General features: G+C 39.3%; 2 protein-coding genes across 2 annotated transcripts; both read right to left on the bottom strand.

Annotated features, from left to right (window-relative positions):
- Positions 1–703: 703 nt before the first annotated feature.
- LOC113015104 (sialidase-1-like) lies at positions 704–12602 on the bottom strand. The gene is made up of 6 exons (XM_026157030.2): positions 12348–12602; positions 9630–9819; positions 8987–9249; positions 5726–5908; positions 2715–2934; positions 704–1931 (listed from the first exon to the last, which is right to left on the bottom strand). Exons 1-6 carry the CDS (start codon positions 12432–12434, stop codon positions 1711–1713), a joined length of 1164 nt encoding a protein of 387 aa, XP_026012815.1. The 5' UTR covers positions 12435–12602; the 3' UTR covers positions 704–1710.
- A 1619-nt stretch (positions 12603–14221) lies between these two features.
- LOC113015035 (sialidase-1-like) lies at positions 14222–22151 on the bottom strand. Its single transcript, XM_026156933.2, has 7 exons — positions 21915–22151; positions 21348–21537; positions 20133–20395; positions 17796–17978; positions 17169–17388; positions 16029–16262; positions 14222–15437 (listed from the first exon to the last, which is right to left on the bottom strand). The coding sequence occupies exons 1-6, from the start codon at positions 21996–21998 to the stop codon at positions 16042–16044; spliced, it is 1161 nt and encodes a 386-aa protein (XP_026012718.2). The 5' UTR covers positions 21999–22151; the 3' UTR covers positions 14222–15437; positions 16029–16041.
- Between the last annotated feature and the right edge of the window lie 1795 nt (positions 22152–23946).

Raw genomic sequence — 23946 nt, 5'->3', positions numbered from 1 at the left:
CTGGGGGAGCAGGCTGAGGGTCGCAGATGCCAACAGACTTAATAAACTGATCCGTAAGGCCAGCAATGTTGTGGGGATGGAGCTGGACTCCCTCAAGGTGGTGTCGGAGAGGCGGATGCTGTCCAAGATAAAGACAATGTTGGATAACACCTCCCACCCACTCCATGACATGTTGGTCAGTCACAGGAGCTCGTTCAGTGAGAGACTGAGATTACCGAAAAGCACCACTGAACGACACAGGAAATCATTCCTGCCTGTGGCCATCTCCCTGTACAACGCATCCACTTAACACACTGTTTGCTGCTACAACTACACATGTTTCTTTTCCAACTATTTATTTATAAGTGACTTATGTATGTATGTATGTATGTATGTATATATATGTATATATTGTACTATTCTTAGTTAGCGTATTGTCTGTCTTGTCTTAATGTTGGTTTAAAATGGAGCACTGTAACAAAAAATAATTTCCCCCAGGGATCAATAAAGTATTCTGATTCTGATATTCATATCCCAACTAAATGTTCTTTCTTTTGGAAAACTCAGCACACTGATTTTCATTCTAATGTAAAGTAAGTTTCAAAATAAAAGCAGTAAATATTTTACAACTTAAAACTGAAAAAATGAGTTTTTTCCCTTATATTAGAGTTGTATCAGAAAGACGTATAGAGAAAAACATGAAGTGACATTTTTTGCCTTCAACTGTGGTTTAAATCAGTCCCTCCCTTTTATTTTCATTTCAGACATAAAAAGTGTGTTTTCCACAATCAAATCCATAAAAACAAGGACAATGTGACAAGAAGGAAAATCCATTACAGCACAGATTCATTTATCCGCCAAGCAACTACAGACAAAGGACATTTGGTCATAATCTGACATTTAAAATATACAAATAAAATAACTCCGCTTCCGCTCCATAAATACAAACAAAGACATTTTGGGTTACGTTAGGCACCTTTTCATTCACACATTCTTCCACACATGTATATGAAACAATTATTTAAACCTCAAAGAAACAATTAAAGAGAATTTATAAGTGAAAATATACATCTTTTAAAAAAGGTTTTGCTTTTTTAGGCCATTATTTTACACAATTACAAGTTTTCTAAAGGTAGAACTGATTTCAATCAGCATGAATTCACAGCAAACTTTATGATAGTAAAAGAAAAAACTGTTGCATCTATAGTGGTTCAAAAGTAATTTTCACTTTCACACACTCAAACATTAGTTTTTTTTCTGTCCCAAAACAATTAGGTTTACAAAATACTTAACAATCAGCTTTTTGTAAATTATGTACCCCGTCTGTAAAACATTCTTCAGCATTTCCTGCTTTGACATATTTCTCTGCCCGAATTTTGCAGCTGTGTAGTTACTTGGCAAATAAAATTAAAGGGTTACAAACACGTGATTTAAACCCCCTTTGAAAAATGTAAAGGACAGAAGGATTAAATCAGAGAAAAATATTTTTTGATGGCGTAATCACAAAATGTGTGCGTGCAGATTCTTCTTTCTCCATTTTCGTGATATCCTAGAATGAGTCTGTTTATCTTCCTGAGAAAGATGATGGATTAAAAAAAAAAAAAAAACCCTCTTCCGGTTTTCTTTTTTCCCTTAAGTGTTTAAATCTGAGACAAAACAGATAAGTTATTTATGTTTAGTTTGCACCATAGTTCATGTCTGACTTTGCTCTACCTACGTCCTCGTGTGCTCTTAACGACCACCATACAGGTGGATCTTGGTGAACGAGACAGTCTCGAAATAGTCTTTCTGGCCCTTCTCGTAGATGACAAAGATGTACTTGCGGTCTTCTACAGAGCCGCTGTCCAGTGATGTCATACTGGAGTAGCCGCTCGGACCCGCCCATATCTGGACAGCTTTGTTCTCCCAAGACATGCCGTTTGTCAGCGACCATTTCAGGGTTAGATTCACTCCTGAAGGAGATAAAGCATCACTTATTTATCCACTCAACTTAATCAGGATCATTTCAACCTGGGTTTTTTCTCATCAGTGAGACTCTGTGTTTTGTGCTGATTAAGCAGTTTCCACCTGTACTGCAAAGATTCAGGGAAACAAGGTCAATCTATCTGATTACAGCATTGCATCATGGTATCATTTTCTGCCAGAAAGTTTGCCTCAAACTGGCGTGCATGGATCACTGCGTAGCATCAGATTTCTGTGTTTACTTTCAGTTCAAATTGAAACCGAAATAAGGTGAAAGTCACTTTTTTATGAAGCTTTACTGAGCTTGTACTTTAGCTCATATGTGAATACAGTTCATAAAAAAGTGGAAAGTTGCCATGATTTATAGAGCTACAGTAAAAACAAACCAGATAAGTTAGGGGAGCTGAAATAAACTTAATTATCATTGGATTCCATAAGAATATAAAGTAGTTATTGTGCCGTAAAGGAAAACACTAAAAGTGGCCAAAGTAACCAAATATTAAATTAAATTTATTAGTGAATACTAAATTTACTCAGGAACTAACTGGGTGGACATTTTTGGGGTAACAGGACATGAATATTTAATAATTATAACTAATGCAACTGATATGAGCCAAGAGTAGAAACGGGAGCAGAGATCACCATGTTTCATATTAGCATTTCTCACTAGAATGGCATACAGAATACATAAAGAGTAACATTCTTAATACACAAAACTAACTTTTTGCTAGTCTTACACAGAGATGAAAAAGCTTAGTGCTCGTGTTTCTTACTCTTTTGCTCATTGGAGGGGTTGGTGAAGTAGATCACGCCCTCTTTTTGCAGAGCTCCGGCTGCCACTACAGGATCCACCAGTGCCTCGTCAAAAATCAGGCCTTCTAAGGGCAGGGTCAACCCTCCATCATAGCTGTGCACCACAATGCGGCACCGGCAGTGGTAGTTGTTCTGGTTCCGGACGTTGATGGCGATGGTCCCGTCAGTCAACTCAATTGGCTGCAGAAGAACAGACGGAGAAAAGAGTGTATCAAAGGTGAAAGATTATAATTACAATTGTAATAGGGATGCCTTCATATAACTGCACTGAATAAAATAAATGGGAGAATCTACACTGAAGTTAAAGACAAAAACAACAACTTTCTGTCCACTAGAGGGCAGAACCACATTTCACAACAGTGCACTATGAGCATTCACACTTCCTCATAATGTCACTAAATAAACTAATGCTAACTTCCCTTTAACTTAATAACCACCAAACTTTATTTTTGCTGCTACAAGTGTGACTTTTCCCCAAGAACCACTTGATAATTTTCTGTAATGCAAGCAAAACAAAGTCATTTTAAAACTCCACATAAACATTTCCAAAGACAAGAGAGAAGTGGCTGTTTAACGTAGGTCTATCAGAAGATTCAAATCATTAGTTACACTCAAGAACAAGAAGACCAAATTATACTTTTCCATAAAAACAACTAATAGAGCCTCCACAGGTTTGGAATATATTGGTTGAAGAAATTAAACCAAGATTAACTGATACCAGAATGATGGGAAGATACAGAATGGAGAAAGAAAGGAACTGTTCATGATCCAAAGCAAACCACATCATGTGTCAAACATGATGGAAACAATATTATGACATGGAAATTTACGGCTGCCAATGAAACAGAGTCACCAGTGTTTATTGATGATGTGACTGCTGACAGAAGCAAACTGCAAACCACACTCAAGAATTTCACAAGAAACTGGATATTCCTCATAGGCCAAGCGAGTCACCTGATCCAACCAAACACGGCACGCGTTTCAGTTATTAAATAGAAAAGTGAATGTAGAAAAAGCCTCAAATAAGCTGCAAGGAAGGAAACCATCTGCAGTAAAGGACTGACAGAGCATATTAAAGGAGGAAATGCAACATTCGGTGATGTCCTTGACTTCAAGGAGTCGTTATTAAAAGCATTAAAAACAATCCTTATGTTAATTTTTCCTATCGTGTTTGAGCGTCTGAAATGGGGGACTGTGCATAAAAAGGGCCATCATTTATAAACAGTTAATCGTTTTGTAATCGTGAATTAAGCTGAAAGTCTGCACTTTTAAATCCATCGTAGTAGTGTAGTGAAACTCTGGTATTATTTATCCTGTACCACTTTATTTATAAAGCAAGTAAGTGAAGGAGATCACCTGATGTGCGATGATAAATCCTTCCACAATTCTGGAGCCGAGAAAGCTCTATCATCTCAGAGTTTGCATTATGTCTTTGGAACGAGTAAAAGCACGTGGCCTTCTGACCTGACCTGCTGACCTGTACACAAACATGTGCTAGAGTAGGTATGAAACAGCACTGTGCTAAAGTATGCAGATGACTCTGTTATTGTTAGTCAGTTGCAGGAGGCCAGCCTCATGATTCTGTTAAATGGCACGTTGAGTCCTCTCTTCAGTTAAAAAATGTCAAAAGATGTTAATCACTGATTGGTCTGATTTTAGGAAATGTTCTCACACACAACAGGTCACAGCTATAAAGGGCCAGGTGGTATAACGTCTTGAGTCTGATAAACATCTTGGAACAATTATTGATTCAAAACTGAACTTTGAGGCAAACAAACTGTGAAGCTGTGAGCACAGAAGGCACCAGCAACTGTCCTGCTTGAGGAAACGTTCTTTCTTCCACAAAACCACGATGACTTTATCCCGCTTTCACCAAGTCTGTTTTGTCCTTTTCCTTGGTGGTCTGGATATTTATGTGTAAAAAAACAGAAGCTCACTCATGCACAATGTTAAATTACAGGCTGACTGGTGAGCCACAGCTGAACCCAGCTTCTCTGTATGTCAGGCAGTTACAGCGGTTGGCTAGTTAACTTTCACTTGATGACTCACAGCCGTTGCATAGCGAGTTTCAATCTCAATCTCTTCAATCTCTAAGGATACAAACAGAGTAATCTAAAGCTGAATGATGTTTGATCACCACTGTTATGTTTATATAAATGATATGCAAATACAGGATATGGAATGTGAAAATGTTTAACATTTGCTGATGTTATGGCTGTTTGTTGGTTTCTTTAATGGTAATTTTAAGTCTGATTATTTTGCTCAGGTATGTAGATTTGAGGATTGGTGTAAATCTTGTTATTTGCTGATTAATGCTGACAAAGGGAAACGCCTTGAATTACACAGGCTCAAAAAACAGGTTTTTCACTTTCTGATCAGTCTGTTTAAGTCAGTAAAAGCTTCAAGCGTCTGAGGACAAGATGACAAGATTTATGGGAAGTATGATTTATGGAAAATATTGATGTCATCAACAAGAAAGCTAGTCAGAGTTTTTTTTTTTTTTAGGAAGTTAAAAAGTTAAAAGTCAACAAAAACATTATTTTTTTGGTGTATGTCAGCTTCAATATCTCCATCTGGGATGGTAACCCGAGTGTGGCAGATAGAAACAAACTGGGCAGCATTGTCAGAACTGCTGTTGGTTGACAACAAACCTCATTAGATAATCTGTATCACACTGGCGTCTTAAAAACGCCGTTCTGTTGTTGCTGTCTGAGAACGTCCTCTTTATTCTGATGCCACTAGGTAGAAAAAAGGTGTGTATGTAGTTATTATTGTATGAATAATTACCAGTATTTTTATTATGGATTGATTATGAATTGATCTGCAGCATGGTGAACCAAAGAAAGTTTTCCGCTAATGTCGACAACAAAGTTAATTTAATTGTGGAAATGACAAAAAAACTCTGTAACTGTTCAAATACTAATGGCTCTAACTGTAATCTCTAACTGACCGACGGCACCAGCAAACATACCTGGCACTCATCAGGGTTGAAGTCCTGCGCTTTTTTCTTCTGGTTGTAGGGGATGCTTTTCAGCGCTGCACCGTTGTACCAGGTTTGTCCGTGGTCGTCGCTCAGGATGCAGAAAACACCGTCGCCCTCCAGTGTCCCATGACCGCAAACCACCAACCTCCCCTTTGCAGGATTGAAGCGCTTCTGTAGTCCAAAAGACACAAACAAAAAACAGTTCAGGGATGCAGCTGTTGGTTATCATCATTTAGTATTTTTTTAATGTTTAAACACGGTTGGTGAGCTGAGAAGTCAGAGAAAACAAAGAGGAGAGGAATTAAACGAGTGAGCTGTGTTCAAATAATTTTTTTTTTTTTTTTTTTACAGATACTGTTTTGTGTCATATTACTGATTAAAAAGGTGTAATATCCACAAACATAACAGCTCTTAAAGATTGATATAGACTGTGGAGAGAAACAAGCAGCTGCAGACATTACTGTCTGGATTAAATGCATTCAAAGCTGAAAATAAAGCTATGCATCTGGTTAAATTCAATTGAATAAAGTCCATATTAGAAAGGCAAGTATAAATATAGCTCACACAAAAACAAAGAGGTTCATTTACTGAATATCGGTGCTGTTACACTTGCAGTGCCTTACATTATGCTCTAACTTTTTCTTTTATAAACCAGCTTTAATATTCCTGTGTGTGAGCTGAGCACCTCTATGCAAGCAGAGGTTTGCTTGTCTGGAGCATTCATGTGTGTGTTAACACCAGCGATGATCTCAGAGGAGCAACTGCTGCTGCCCATCAGTCTGGGTTTCCAAACAATTTGAAGTTGACTCAAAAGTGGAAAACATTCAGGACAGCTGCTGATCTTCCCAGGACTGGACGTCCCAGCGAATTCACCCCAAGGTCAGATGGTTAAATGCTGGGAGAAGCTGGATAAAAATCCCTGAGAGCTACATCTCAGACTCAGCAGGCCTCATCTAGCAAATTAAATGTTACAGTTAATGTTCGTTTAGAAAAAGACTGAACAAGCACAGCTTGTTTGGAAGGGTTACAAGGAGAAAGCCTGTCTTTTCTAAAAAGAACATGAAAGCACAGCTTAGGTTTGCAGAGTCGCGCTGACTCCTGGAACAATGTCCTTTGGACAGACGAGGCCAAAGCGGAGCTGTTTGTTCATCGTGCACAGCACCACCTGACAACCAAACACAGCATATCAGCACAAACACCTCATACCAGCTGTCAGGCACGGCGCTGGAGCACCTAGCCACAGGACCTGAGCACCTTACAGTCATTGAGTCATAAAGTCAAACAGTGGTGCTACAAGCTACTGAATCACAGAGTGTACTTAGTTTTTCACATGACTGTAGCTCATAATAATAATAAAAAAATTAAAAAATGAATCTGCATGTTCTAGGGAAGGCAACAACATCATAAGAAGCAGATTTTATTACAGCAGCGTTTATAGTTCACCTCGCACTTAACATAATGTTTCAGTGAAGGTTCAAAACATATCAGCAGGTTACGGCATTAATTGGGATTCTATTATCTATTTTTATTTCATAAAAAGGTAGACCAGTGTATCCTCTGCTTAACGAAATAATACTTCAGCACTTCCAGCTCACTTCACTTCACACAGTTAGGACCCTTTCATCATCGACAGCCTTACTCTGACCTCTCAGAGGCATGCAAGGGGAAAAAGTGACATTTCAACTGAACATTTTTTATACTTCTCATTGTTCTGGAAACCCCATTATAGTTTTAGGGAGCATTCATGGTTACGAATTTATGCTACACGTTCGGGTTTCACACTTAGGATCCCAACTGCTCAGCCACTGAGGTGATTCATAGTATATTTAGACATTTAGTAAAGACACAAACATCCCAACATGTACACTTTATCTTCCACTGATGCCTTTCTTATTTATGTCTGATTTAAGTATTGCTTCCCTGTTTAGGATTAATGAAAGTATTTAAGGAAGTCATGTCAGTGTGAGGTATTTTGATTACAATTACAGGTAACTGAAAAATACTCAAGTACAATCGTTAGACCACAACTAAGACATACTGTGCATCAAATGCAACAACAAGAAGCTCCGTTTGCATCTGATTCTGAGTCCATTTTAATAAACTAACGCTCTGTGAGAGGTTTATATACTTTCAGCTGCTACTACTGACCCCTTTTTGTCTGAAATGAAACAAGAACAAAGCCAGGTGTCGTTTCTCTAATCTGGACAGAATAATAAAAGAGACAGCAATCACGAACCAGTGCAATCCTCAGTAATCCTTTATCTTCTGAGCTCATGACTTCTTTTTTTTTTCCTTTTTATTAAAGCTGGCCTGTTTTTATGACAGCTGCACATTGCAAAACTCTGATGTCAAACTCAAACCAGTGCTTTTGTACCCGAGTCACATTGGAATGTGTGTGTGTGTGTGTGTGTGTGTGTGTGTGTGTGTGTGTGTGTGTGTGTGTGTGTGTGTGTGTGTCAGTCAGAGTGTCAGAGTGTGACCCCATAAACAACTTCCCTTAACCTGCTGGTCTGGAAAATCCAACAGTTCATCTATATGTAAAAAAGCACTTAGACTAAAACTGACATAGCTACGTTAATCCTACCGTAAAACAATAAGACAAGGTACAACCTCTCCCATACTCCCAGGATGTGGGGGTGAACGCCAGAACACCCTGGAATGTCACAGACCCCCTAGGATGAGACATTCTTTCAATATGCCACCAACTATATACTTCTAAACACTAATGATTACATGCAGTATTCTACCATATGCAAACTTATATCATTAAAGGATTATACTGACTACTAAGTACAATTTTCTATTGACAGATAGGGAGTCAGATTGATAAAGAATGTAGTCTACAAGTAGGATCAATAAAAGGCTCGTGGCTTCTAATGCATGAACACACAATCACTCTTTTTGCTAAGCATCAAAAGAATATTCTTAATGCTAATTTAATGCAAATTAGTTTTTGCACATTACACCTAAACCTCTTCAGAGCATAATTACAGAGGTGGAAAACAGATGCATGGAGCAAGATTTCAGGAACAGGAACCAAATTTACATTATAGCCACAGAGAAATCTGCCTGGAAAATCTCACTTTAACATCTTGAATCGTGACTCTGTGATGGGAATTGCTGAGCACCCAGGAGCTCATGATCACAATAAAAATAAATCCAGCTTAAAGGTCGTTTCACTTACATTTTAGCTCATTTTACAGCTTGAAAAGTTCTCTCACTTCAGTGTCACATGTCTTGTTCTCTCACCTGGAGGCCGAGGCCCGGCCCGGGAGCAAAGTTCTTCACGCCGAGCGTAACCGAGAGGTTTCTGGGCGGGGTCCAGCTGAGGCCGTCATCCCGGCTCTCCACCATCATGATGCTGGCCGGGCTACAGTGGTAGTGGTGGAAACACACTGAGTAGATCAGAATCACTGAGCCCACTTCCTCGTCCACCACAACAGAGCCCAGGTTTATGCCATCCGGTGCCGCCCCGTCATCGATAATAAAGGTGGTCGGGGACCAGGTGGCTCCTAGAGAGATGATAGAGGAAGAGGAGGAGATGAAGCAGAGAAAACGTGACCTGTTTTTTGTGCTTTTGTGATTTTTACTTTTATTTCAAGGCTCAGTCAGCAGAATTTATATCATCAGTCTGTTTGAACACTGCGTAGAACTCGTTGATCCAGTTTCAAGGTATGAAATGTTAAAAAAAAAAAAAAAAAAAAAGGTAAATATAAATAAAACCAAACATCTACTCAAAATATCAATTATGGTTGATGCTAACAATGGCATACACTCCCAGACATTCATTCAGAAGCGATAAACTCTCCTCATTTGCGCCCATGTGACTGCTGACTGTTTTCTGACACACTGTAAGTTTTGTGTGACTGTCTATCTCTTGCAGTGGTCTTGCCTTTGTCTGTGGAGCGCCGCAAAGCAAAGAATTTCGCTCCAATGTCAGAAGAAGAAGACTTCCTGGCTTCTGCAAACGCCAGCAGGCTTCCTTTGGGGGTGAAGGTGAGCAGCGGGATCCTGTAAGTGTTCACCTGACCCTGGGCTCCGCTCACCCACAGCAGCTGCTCCTCAAACACCAGGGGGTCGATCTGAACAGCGGGGAGAAGGGAAGGTAAAAGAGAGGGAAGAGATATTTGTGAATTATCTGTAGGCAGGAGCATTTTCAGCATGCGTCAGGTGTCATGTAACAGACAAACATGTGATCTGGCTTTGAGTTCAGGAAATGAAAAGAAAATCAGGTGATCTTGCTTTTCCTTTAAGGAAGCGATTTTGTGTCCTTCAGCCACTAGAAACTATTATCAAAGGTCTAAAGTGGCATCCTGGCACCTAAAATAAATAAATAATTCAACCTGATAGGTAATCTGGTACAGAATAGTCTAAATCAGTTCATTTTTCATGTGGTGCAGCCTGACAGTCCTTTCAGCTATGACTATGAAGGCAATTAAAGTCATCACATGGCCCTGTCGTGCACCAACTCCACTGAAGCGAGGAGCTTCCTCCTTCTGTTTTTTTAATATGTCAAGTAAGTTAAATTCAACATTTCAAACATCTCAACTTCTATCACCAAAAACACAAACTGTTTCTGTGCAGTTTGAATATTAATACATCTGTTAGCTAAGGGTAGAGCTGCAGTATTTTCCAGGAGCACAAAAGTGAATATGATTTCACACTGACAGACAGGTCAGGAGAAGATGAGAGATTATTTTAAAGGGTAAAGACTGTAACAGATAAACTGGAAATTTAAAGCTTACATACCACGTCCTAGTGCATGCCAGATTTTAAAATCAGGCAGTGGATCTGTACAGGATGTGCAGCTGAAGTTATCTGATTATCTAATATCTGAAGACTATCCTCTGATAGTTCTAACATGTTATTAAAAGTGTATACTGTGTTGTATGGTTTACAGCTGCATGGTGCACTAATGCAGGTCAACAAAGCCATAAGACAGATAGACAGCAGACATTTACGTGGGAATTATGGTTTTAAGTTTTTTCATAGGATTCGACATAAAGTTCTGGCCATGCAATAATATACTCAGCTGAAATTAGAGTTAATTTTGATAATGCATTAAAATAAATGTCCATATGCATATGACTAAGTGACACATGTTGCTTCTAGAAGGGTTTTGGTAGGAACAATCAATACGAATGTAAGCCTTTCTTTAGTAACACTTACCAAATTCCACCTTTACCCTAGCTTTAAGGTTTAAAAGCAGCAATGATGATTCATGTAACATCAGTACTGTAGAAACTTGTTCTTTCAGGGGTCACAACAGCTCAGCATTTCATATCTGCCTCCATCTCACCCTATCCTTAGCAACTCCCTCTGCATGTCCTGCTTCACATCATTTGTGAACCTGCTCTGTGGGCTCCCTTGTCGACGTCCTGGTTTGGCAGGTCTCTAAACCTGAGCTCTCCCTCTGATGTGCTCATTTCTAATCCTGGTCATTTTGAACAAAAATGTTAACATCTTCAGCTGCACCTCCTGTCGTTTTGTCAGCACATACGTCTTCAAACCATACGTCATAGCAGGTCTAGTAACAGTTTAATTCTTCTCTCCAGAGCATGCCTGCACCTCTCCAGAGTCTCTTCCACATGCTTAGTACTCTCACTACAGATCACAATGTCATCTGTAATCATAGTCCATGGAGACTCCTGCAGACTCCCAATGCATGTGAAGGTTATCCTGTCTAACGCTATGCCCATCAGTCAAAGTTACAACTCACCAATAAGACAAAAAGGCTTTTAAATATGATGGAAACTACCATAGAGAAAAGGAAGCAGCAGTATATTTTGAGAAACAGAGTTACTGTCTTTTTTTTTTTTGTTAGTGTGACTTTAAAGTGTCACACGAGAGGAAATGGTTCGAAGTGATGTGTGTGTGTGTCATAACTGGCTAAAAATGGTCTGTTACCAGAGAGAGCAGCAGCCCAAATAACAGTGAAATAACAGAGAATGCAGACTATCTCATGAGGCCACAAGAACAAACTTCTTATGGTGTTTACTTAGCAAGAGAGATGGGCAAGTTTCATTCAAATGTAATATATCTGCTTTAATCCCAGCATTGTTAACGCGTCCCACACAAACTGTTTGTCACACATTTAGTTTGTTAGTTGCAGTTTGCATTCAGCAGCAGGCTGAATCCGCGAAGAGCAATAACCCTAAGAAATGCGGGGCAATAGGCGACAAAGAAACTAAACTACATGCGCAAACACAGAAAACTTCAAGTTCCCCCAACTGCCAAATCCCACTTTAACCCCTGGCTATATCCACTGTTGGGTTGCTTGCCTTTAGATTACTCTCCACCCAGAAAACAACCGCGCTAAACTAGATAAGTGATGGATGATGATTTTACTACAGTCATTGAACGTCTTTGCACTGTTTTATCTCTGAAGCAGGAAATATATAATATTATTTTTCTTTTATATATTCTTATTGTTATATGGTTGCGCGTTATATGACCTGAATGAAAGTAAAGTGCATGTTTGTAGTCCATCTTCTAAAGTTGTAGTTTCAGCACAGACATCCGCTGTCACATTATTGCTCAGAAATTCATGCCGAGCACTTAGCATGCTGTTATGAAGAGACACTAAGCAGATAATTGCGGGCTACTGTACCTGCTGAGGGCTGACGTTAGAAACACAGCAAGACACCACAACAAAGAGCTGTAGCCAAAGAGCAGCGAGCCGGCTTCCTGCTGCCATGTTGGCTCTTTCTCGTAACTTCTTCTTCTTCTTCACTCCGGCAGACACAAAGAAGCGAGTGAGGAAAGAAAGTGTCGAAATAAGTCCGCAAAAACAGAAACAAAAAGAGTAGTAGGGATAAAATTCTCTCCTCTACTTCATATACCGAAAGGCCTGCCCCTGTGAGTCATATGACCCAAGGTGGGAGTCACATGACTAACGTCACTCGTTGCCTACTTCGGATTTAATGGTATTTAACCTGACATGTTTTCTATAGCCCTTTATTAACTATTAGAAATTTATTATTATAATTATTATTATTTTTTTATTTGGACTATTTTGAAAATGTTACTTTTCACTTTAATTGCTATATTTTATTGAGTCTACAAGAAAGCCTGTATGCAAGTGGTGTAAATACATGTATAAAATTGCAAATACATAATATTACACGTGTTGTGACATTTTTAATTAATTATTAATATAGCTGATGGATCAGCAGGACTTACATCTATATCGTCTTGGCTCAGTTTTTTCTCGAATATACATCCGGAAATACCGTCCGTGCGTAAATATGTGCATCTAATTCAAATTTACTTATGCACTAAATTATCATATCTCTATTCACAATACAGCAGAATGGATGCACTTATTACTTTTATCCAAACTGTGGCAGAATATCATGAAAATAGCACAGACGTCAGGCAATCTAAAGTGTGCTGTACAGAGATAATCATGAAATCGTGCACATACACACCACAGAACCACAGACCAAAAAACTCAAATCAGCTGCAGAAAACAATCCTTTACATTTAACTAGTGAAGCTGCAAACATCAGCTCAGTGGGCACTAATGACCCTCCTTCAAACTGTTCTTTAGATTTTATTCAAAGAGTGTATGCATAAAGATTTAGATACATATAAAACATAAAGTTTATATATTCTTGTCACGATCTGGTTACAGGGACTCAAACGCAGAGCGGTTAGGTGTCTCCAAGGTGTAGTTTATTTACAGTGCCAGTGCAATGTATGTACAGGGAAGGGATCTAAAACTCCGGGGAATCACAGGGTAGCTCTCTCACACTCGCTCACGTCTTCTTTGCTCACACTCACACACGTTCACACGGCAGGGAGGACGCAGGTCCGGGGGGGGGGGGAGAGAGATCTGAGGCAGAAGAGAAGGAAAGTCACCAACTAATCACAAATCACGAATTATGAAGCACAAGTCCACAGGAGCTGTGAGAACACTAACGTCAGTAGTACAATCCTCCAGCGACGAGAGGATCTGTGTTCCAGCCTCAAATAGTGCTCCCGGTGATGACAGGTGATTGTTGTCAGGTGTGTGTGTGGGCCAAGGGCGGGAGCCCACAGTGAGCTCCGTCCAGGCAGAGAGGGAGAGAACAGAAACAGCAAATGTAGCCTTGTGGGGCCGACCGGGCAGGCACGGAGACCATGACAATTCTGCATAATACAGTGTCATGTGGATGCATTTCCCTGTGTGGTTGGCCAATAAACAGCATATTTTAAGGGTTAAATTGTAGATCTATGACTTTTTTCTATGCTTGCAATGATCAGGATCGTTTATTTATTCTATAAATAGTAGCCATCCTTAACCCAACTGGACATTTACAATAGATAACTAAAACGACAACATATTCTCCTTACATACAAACACAGTTTTATTACGTCATTCACACACAAACACACACAGGTAAATGTAAACCACTCAGATTAAAAACTCACTTTGCAAAAATGATGCAGAAAAATGCAGAAAGTATTTAAAATAATATTTAAAAAATCCAACTTCACATGTACAACTTCATGAAACAGTTTATTTGTTGATTTGCCGTACAGCTGATTAGTAAAGATCCTCCCCGTGTTTTCACATCCCAACTAAATCCCTGGATAAACAATAAAAACAGAAGTATGTTGGAAAATAAAAGTAATAAACATTTTACAATTTAAAACTGTGAAAAAAGGAAATTCTTTCCTACATTAGAGCCATATTTATATCAAACAGGCACTCAGAGAAAAACATAAAGTGACATTTTCCATCATAGAAACAGAAACAAGAACAATTTCATTACAAGGAAGAAAATCAGCTACCGCACATTTAATGTACCCGACTTGTATTTTAAAGTGCTCAGAGTGGTCAGTAAGACCAGAAAAGTGTTGCTTAATGCAATTACAGTACACAAGGAAACTATTATTATTATTATTACAGCAGATCTAATGGACTCAGCTGGACATTTAAAACCCACAGGTTAAAAAAAAAATGCAGCATTTTCTATAAAAATCTAAATATAATTCCTTTGGTTACATTAAGCACCTTGTTTTTTTCACACATTCGATCACACAAGTACCTGAATTTAATATTTTACATCAGTTTTCTAAGAGGAGAACTGATTTCAGAATTTGAGGCATCTTGTATATTTAAGAAGTTCACTTATGTGACTACACCAGGGGTGTCAAAGATAAGGTCCGGGGGCTAGAATCAGACTGGCACAGACTCCATTTGGCCCGCAGCTTTGAAAAATGTGAAGGTGCGCATAAATTGTGGACTTTTAACTGCATTTTCACTTCGTCTCTATGCAGCTCTAGATTTTGGCAACACTGTGCATGCGTCGTGGCCTGGTTAAAGCCAGATGTCTATGACTGTGTCAGTTTTACCGTCATTTCAATGATATATCAGAAAGGTAGCTCAGAAAAGAAAGGGTGGTAGTTTTTTCAGCATCTCTTGCTTCATCATTCCTGTGTGAGGTCAGGAGTCTGTCAGAATATTGTGGCTCTGCAGCTATTTACCAAAACACACATAAGAGCTGTGACATACATCAGCTTTGGAAAATGTAAAGGATAGAAAAAAAAATTTAAAAAAAGATTTTTAATCAAAAATAGCGTGACATTCATTGTGCAGATCCTTGTCTCTCCATTTTTTTGACATCATAAAATTCGTTTTTAAAGTCTCTTTGCGTTCCTGAGAAATTCGATGGATTAAAAAACCCTCTTAGTTTTCTTGCAGTGTTTCAATCTGAGAAAGAAAACAGGTGTAAATATTGTTAGACAGTTCACACTGTTCTGCATAAGACAACAAATGAACAGACGTAAACCCGGCTTCTCATCCACAACTTTGTCTCTGCGTGTTGGGGTGATATAGTTTAAATGGATGCTTCTTCTGCCACCCGAAGCGTCTTGATTTTGATCATCGCAGCGTGCTGCCATGTATCAAGCGTAATTTTCTTCTCTTACTAATTTTTGCACAGTGCATCTTACATGAAAAGTCGCACGGTCCTCCTCAGTTAACAGAAGAGAGCAACATTTATGTTTATTTCGAGGGTTCTCTTGCAAACGCTGCCTGCTTACCTCTGCTCTTTGATTACATTTAAACACAGTAATTACAACAACAGGTCACAGGCCATTTTAACTTCACACTGAACTTTAAATACTCGAAGTGCGCTCTCTGATTTCACTGGAACATTTTAAAAGGTTATATTTATTTTTGTGCAAATAGCCATGTACGTGCTTTTCTTATCTAAGTGCAAGGACACATTAGATGTACTTCATGAACTTTTGGATGTTTAAGTAAAGGATTTAATAATATTTTCTGACATTTTCTACCTACCTTCTCGTCTGCTTTAATGGCCACTATACAGGTGGATCTTGGCGAACGAGACAGTCTCGAAATACTGATTGTGGCCTTTCTCGTAGATGACAAAGATGTACTTGCGGTCCTCTGCAGAACCGCTGTCCAGTGAAGTGATGCAGGAATAGCCGCTCGGTCCCGCCCATATCTGCATGGCTTCCTTCTCCCAAGATTTGCCATTTGTCAGCGACCATTTCAAGGTTAGGTTCACTCCTGAGGGAGATTATGAGGTTATTTACTCGATCACCCAACTTTATAACATAAATCTTAGAGAGTTTTCAGTTCAATTAAAAAAAGCATTAAGGGAATCCTCGATCATCGTATCTCAATCTCTCCACTTAGAGAGCATAAACCATTGTGAATCTATTTCGGCTGCTTTGGTGCAAATTAAAGTGACAACATGAGAGGCAACGAGGAGACAAACTACCAAAAAAGGGAGTACTTTTGCAAAGACCATTGCTCTCGCCTTATCCATCCTTTCTGATTTTTCTGTAGTGTTGCTCTGTGTTAGTGTCCTTCTCACTATTGGTACTCTGGTTGCACAGATAGTTCAGTGACACATCCATATGTGCCACAAGAAGGTTTGCTGTGCCACCCAGTACAGTCTCAAGAGTGTGGAGGAGATACCAGGAGACAGGGGAGGTTACATGAGGAGCTAGGCAGGGACGTAGTCTCTGCTCCTTTGTGCAACTGCCAGAGCACTACAAAATGAGTCTACTGACATTCTTCAAGATTGTGCTCCATTAGTGTATGTTCACTGGAAGAGGACTTATCCTCATTATCGGCTCCATATTTTGATTATTAAACTCTGGAAGAGAATTACTCATCAAAACAATCGTTCTTTATTTTATTTGGGCCTTTGTGCAGCCCTTCAGTTCATCTACTATTAGAAACAAGACATTTTACCTCCCTTTCTGTCCTTTGAGCTAACTGCTCTCTTTGACATCATACAGAGACAAGAGTATAAAAAAACTGTGTGAAAGCTGAACATTTCGTATGAGGAGAGATCAGTGTAACTATATCTTTACTTAAAATAAACAAAAGTACTGCATACAAAACTAGAAACTGTGCTTCTACAGAATTAAAGTGCTTTGTTTACTAGAGTTTAGCGCTTCTCACTCTTTTCCTCGTTGCAGGGGTTGGTGAAGTAGATCACGCCCTCTTTTTGCAGAGTTCCAGCTGCCACTACAGGATCCACCAGTGCCTCGTCAAAGATCAGGCCCTCCAAGGGCAGGGTCAACCCTCCATCATAGCTGTGCACCACAATGCGACACTGACAGTGGTATCTGTTCTGGTTCCGCACGTTGATGGCGATGGTGCCGTCAGTCAACTCAATGGGCTGGAGAAGAAGAGACGGAGAGAAAAGACTAAATGCTTGTGTTAATGCTTGTGTGTGTCACTGCACAGACCTAGCTTTAGTGATATCACATTTTATGAACTTCTCTTTTACTATGATGCCAGTTCATAGAATCTACAGAAGGAACTGAAACTGGCAAAGCAGGTAACTATGTGGAAGTTTCATCCAGTTTTATAGGAATGTGAAAATACTGCTTTGGTAAATGTGATTTCTCTTAAAGTCACACTGAAATCAATTTAAAACTTAACCTTTTTATATTCTTTATATGTTCTTTTACATCATCATAGTGTTTACTTGTTTGTGCTGTGTGGTAGCTGTGTGTCTGTTGGATCATTGTCAAAAAAAGACATTTTTAATCCCAGTGACACATTTTCCTGGATACCTCTTACCTGGCACTCATCAGGGTTAAAGTCTTGTGGTTTCTTCTTGTGGTTGTAGGGGATACTTTTCAGCGCCGCACCGTTGTACCAGGTTTCCCCGTGGTCGTCGCTCAGGATGCAGAAAACACCGTCGCCGTTCAGCGTCCCGTGACCGCAAACCACCAACCTCCCCTTTGCAGGATTGAAGCGTTTCTGTAGTCCAGAGCAGACAAAACAGGAAGAAAGATGGTGATCAGAGTCAGCATCGTGACCTCTGTTATAATTCTTATCAGTGCATAGTATTACATCTGAGTAGATCACTAAACACCTAAAGGTTTCTATTTAAAAAGCAAACCTTTTGGGTTTACCGAGGCTTTAAACTGAAAAGTAATGACTGAATGAATCTGGGGGGGGTTTATTATGCATGTTGTTGTTTTTGTGCTCTCCTGCAACCTCAAGTATTTGTTCCTTGTTTAGGTTCTTGTTTCAGTTTTTAAGTCTTTTTTTATTATGCTTTAACTGTGAAAATTGTTTAAAGTCATCAAAATCTTTTCCAAATCTATCTGCTTTAGAGATACAGGTCACTTACATTTTAAGTAGAGCAAAAAAGCAGTAAGCCAAGAAGTAGATTTTTTTTATTCCCTCTGAATTAGAGCAATAAAAGCACTCGAGTTCAAACTGGGCGCTGGTACAGCAGGTAAACCATATGTGATAAGGTTATTCCTTAGGCCCAGGTTTGAATTTTTCCCATAGCTTTCCTGGTTTCTTTCTTCTGTCCTTTCTAGAATAAAAACTAACAAGCCACAAACTATATCTTAAAACGTATAAACGCCAAATATAGTTGTTGTTTTTTTACATTAACAGCAGTAACACCTGTTGATCACCTGTGAACTATTAAATCTTTACCAGAAAAGTATTTTTTTTTAAAGAAAAAATATTAGTTTGCATATATGAGTTTAAATTTGCATCATTCTTGTCATGGCTAACTGTGTGGGGAAATAAATGAGGACCCAAGAGCAGGCACTCGCTGAGATACGAAGGAGGTTTATTGCAAAATAAAACACAAGGAGAGAATGGCAAAACGGAACAAAAGATAATCTAAACTGGGAGGAATAAACTTTACACAGACGTAAAGCTGAAAACACTCATATGAGACAGAGACCTTCAGAATAAAACAGGAAACTCACACATTCGAAGACACAGACCAAGAAACATGGACTTTACACAGAGGGAACACACGGGCAGAGAAAACTAAACACAGAACAGAGGGGGCACAGAGAAACACGAGGGGCAAGGGATCAAAACCTAGGAACCATGGAAATAAATCACTAATGAACTCGACATTATACAAAAATCTCAGAGAACTGAAAACGCTGGGTCAAAATGAACCAGAACCGTGACAATTCTTGCAACATCAGGCATTTTTGTGTAACTGATTCTGCATTTTCAGGAAAAACTAATCTGTCTATGACAATGTTGAGGTCACAGAAACTGAGAATAGCTTGTATGGAATATGATACACGTGGCATCACGAGGTCAGGCGTGCACATGGTCGGTGAGTTTCAGCTTGTGACGCCGAGGCTGAATACATGTCGGCACTTTTACATGGTGGATCATTTGACCTCAACAAGAAAAGACGAACAACGCGCCTGAGAGAGGCTGTGATATGGCATCAAAAACAAAACCAGGCAGCTCAGTTTATAACACTAAGTTCATTTGTAATGAACTGGTTCTCCATGAGGGATTTAAACCCTGTTGTGCCAAACTGTTGCACTTTCAGGTGCTATACTGACCATTTTCTGTCTGAGCTTGAAGCTATGAGGATCTCTGCTCTCACTTCTTTAATTTGGACAGGATAAAAAAAAGAGACAGGAATCGAGAACCAGCTCCAAACTGTTCCATCACTTAACCTCCAGGCTCATCAGTTCCTTTTGTTAAAGCTAGCTGCTAAATTCACAGCAATGCAGCCTTTTGCACACATGAAAGTGTTTCTACACAGAGATAATAAAGCAGTGCAGGACAGCTCTCCTTCTACACAGAAAACTGATCAAGATTAACGATCTGATCCATCAGCAGATTCAATAAGGGCCTTGGTGCTTCTAATGCACAAAAAACACTCTTTTCACTGACAATAAAAGATTCATACTGCCAAACCAGTGCACTAAGTTTGCACACACGTGCAAAATTATGCATAATTACAGAGGTGGAAAGCCACGCAGTAAAATCTTACTTTATGACTTTCATGGAAATACTGAGCTGTCAGGATTCACATGATCTAAATAAAAATGAATCTGGCTTAAAGGTCATTGAAATCATTTTACATCTTGAGAAGTTCACTCACTTCAGTGTCACATGACTCTCTCTCACCTGGAGGCCGAGGCCCGGCCCGGGAATGAAGTTCTTCACCCCGAGCGTAACTGAGAGGTTTCTGGGCGGGGTCCAGCTGAGGCCGTCGTCCCAGCTCTCCACCATCATGATGCTGGGTGGGCTGCAGTGGTCGAGGTAGAAGCACACGTCGTAGATCAGAATCACTGAGCCCACTTCCTCGTCCACCACAACGGAGCCTAAGTTCAGGCCGTCCGGCTTCATCCCGTCATCGACGATGAAGCTGGTCGGGGACCAGGTGGCTCCTGGAAGATGATAAATTGTTCAATTTGACGTTTTATGATTTAACTTTCTACTCACGGAACAGTTGTGTTATAACTCTGAATTTTTTTTGTCTATATTTTCCACTAATTTTGTGCATTTTCTCCTTTTAAAACCAAGATTTCAGTTTTATGTTTGGGGCTCAATCACGAGAATTTATGCAATCAAGCTGTTGTATTGCTGTTTTTTTCTACAAACCAGGGCTAAAACTGTGACATGTGTGACATAATTTTGAAAATATTTGTAAAACCAAATATCTGCTGCAAAAACTGACTGATGCTAATGATAATGGCACATGTCTCTTAACTGAACTGGTCTCCACAGAGAGGGCAAACATCAGAGACAGGTGTGTGAGTCTCTGCATCGCGCTGCACCGTAATTGTTTTAATCGCACATGAGGTTAACACAGGGACAGTTTTCAGAGTTTTCAGGGGGATGGACAAATGAATCATGACTGTGCTGCTCTTCTACAAATCCTTCTTAACGTTTTAAGCTATCGTGTCTACAGACAGAGCGATGATGCTACCAAAAACACAACCTCTTGAGCAGAGGTAAAAAATAAATGCTGTCATGGCTCACGACAGGTATTAGCTGATTGCTCATTTCCAGTGTATTGTATTTGATACCTCTTTTATGTTAGTTTTTGAGACTTCTACATCATCAGCGTGATTTTTCCCCCCAGAAAAAAAAACCTAAACAATTTGCACAAAAGTTACAGATCTAGCAAAAATGATGCAAAAGTGTTTTAACACCTTTATCTGTTTATTTATTTATTATTTTTTGCATTTGGCTTTGACGTCTGCCTTTCTTCCCAGCGCTTCCACTTCCCAGTCTTGTTTAAAAGTGAAGTTTTGCATGTTTTGACCCTCTGTGTTGCTCTGACTTGTGATCAAATGCACGTATACAGGCTGTTAGTTTGACTCAGCTGAGTCTTGCCTTTGTCTGTGGAGCGCCGCATTGCAATGAACTTCGCTCCACGGTCAGCAGAAGAAGTCTTCCTGGCTTCTGAAAACGCCAGCAGGCTTCCTTTGGGGGTGAAGGTGAGCAGCGGGATCCTGTAGGTATTCACCTGGCCCTGGGACCCACTCACCCACAGGAGCTGCTCCTCAAACACCAGGGGATCAATCTGAACAGCAGGGAGGAGGGCAGATAAAAAGAGTCAGGGATGACTGAGAAGTATCTACAGGCAAAACCAGTTTGAGCATCTTCAGCATACTTTAGGTGTCATGTAACACACAAACATGTGATCGTGCTTCGAGTTTTGGAAATTATTTTATTTTATTCAACTGCAACATTTACCTAAAAATTATTTATACCTTAGAAATCCCCAAATCATGCAAGTTCTAGAGAAAAAGAAACAAAAAGCCTAACATTTAACCTTTAATGAATCGATTTCACTCTAACCAACCTTAGCTAACACGTCACCAGCTCCACCGCACACACTGCAGGGCTTCAGCATGCTGCTATAACCCGGTAATAAGCAGGTAATAACAGGCACTGTACCTGGGAAGGGTTGACGGTGAGGACACACGAAGACGCCAAAGCAGAGAGTAGTAACCACAGTGCAGAGAGCCGCCATGCTGCCATGTTTGACTTCCTTCTCGGATTTCTTCTTCTTCAGAACAGAAACACACAGCAAAGATCGCGCGAAAGCCTCTCTTTTATCTTGCCTTACTTCTTTAACCAACACATCTTCCCAATAAGTCATATGACAAAGACGGTCACATGACTAAAGCACCTATCAAAATAAAAGAGGAAACTTTACTTGATTTAATTTTTAATCCTAACGACTGATTATAGAATATCGTTATTTACATTACATAAGCAAATAATGCAGTTACTTTTATCATGTCTTTTTTTTTTAAAAAGGTAATACGTATTCAAGGTTGTATTGTGCATGTTGTACAGTTTTACACATCCTTGCACATCCTTCCTTAATAATTAAAGGAAGAGTTTCATAGTTAAACTAATATTATAGATGTTTTACAGAGAAGCAGGGAAGTGCAAATCACATGTACAACATCAACAACAAAATAACGTTTCCGAAAGCACTTTTACATAAAAAAAATAAACAAACAAATAAAAGAATTGACAACAAACTAACATTTAGGAAAACACTTTAACAAGTCCGCAACAAATTAACAAGTGGCTCTTGACGGAAATGGATTGTCTGAAATACCGGAAGTGACTCAACGATTAGGCTTACTACATTATTTGTAGTACAGAAAAGTGATTTGTAGTCAGCTAAACAAGGGCTTTTCACAGAAGTAGTGTTCAGTTAATGTTTGAAGAGATTTTACAAAAGAGTATGGGTGAGATAATGAAGTTCAGATTTTTAAATGCCACGGGGATTTTCTTAAGAAAATATCCAGGCCTTAAAACCGTCATGGTCCACACTCCAGCCCAGCAGGTGGCGGTAAAGCGCCTTTAAGTTGACGGCAGAAGAAGAAGCAGCAGCTAAACACGGGATTTCAACAAACGGACTTGTTGCGGACTTGTTAATTTGTTGCGGACTTATTAAAGTGTTTTCTTAAATGTTATTTTGTTGTCATTTTTTGTTTTTGTTTTTTACGTAAAAGTGTTTTTGGAAATGTTATTTTGTTGTTGATGTTGTAAATGTGATTTGCACTTCCCAGCCACCGTTCTATACAGTATTAAACATATTTTTGTTTGTTTGTTTTTATTTTTGGAATAAATGTCATTGGTGTGTAAATTTTGAGCATGTAATTCTAATTTTCTTCGATTTCAGATGTCCATTCAAAAGATAAGAACATGGAAAAGGTTTCATGCACTTACCATTTTTATACACATGGGGGCAGAAACAGCACGGACGCCTGTCATGCACGCACACACACACACACACACACACACACACACACACACACACACACACACACACACACACGACCAAAAAACAAAACAAAAGCAAAGTTAGAGCAGAAAATGATTTTTGTGCTATTTACTGAAGCTCCAAACCTCAACTCAACTTAGTAGGAAGCTGCATGCGGAAATCCAGTTTTCAGAGAAAAAAGTTTAAACTTTAAACCTTTACAGTGAGGAAGGACTCTTATTGGTGCGATATAACCTTTTCTTGAATAGATACAAAACATTTTCAAAAACTGTGTGTGCCTAGAGGTGTTTCAGTAGGAGGGGCGGAGGGAAATCTGGTGGTTAAGATATAAATCAGTAAACTAGCATACTCACTTAAGTGTCAGTGCACATTATACATCTCTCTTTATATTCTATCATATTCTGCAGCAGAACAGCTGCTGATTGCACTTTTAATTATTAAAACTGCCAAAAACATGAATGCCATGACACTCCTGTGTGGATGTGGAAGGTGCTGTTTGTCTTTTAAGGGAGCTGGTGCCACATTTAAAGGTAAAATGTGAAAAAATTACTAATACACAGGGTGCTGTGGCTGTAGATGTCTGATTTATTGTCCAAATTTTTATGTCTTTTGGGACTGTGTTAAGATCTGACCTTTCTCTGTTCTGTGTGATTTAGCACGCCTTGGTCTGGGGATATTATATTT

This window comes from Astatotilapia calliptera, chromosome 22, assembly GCF_964374335.1.
Source record: "Astatotilapia calliptera chromosome 22, fAstCal68.1, whole genome shotgun sequence".
Taxonomy (NCBI): Eukaryota; Metazoa; Chordata; class Actinopteri; order Cichliformes; family Cichlidae; genus Astatotilapia; species Astatotilapia calliptera.
Note: the sequence above shows the minus strand (reverse complement) of the source record. Positions and strands in the feature narration are given on the sequence as shown.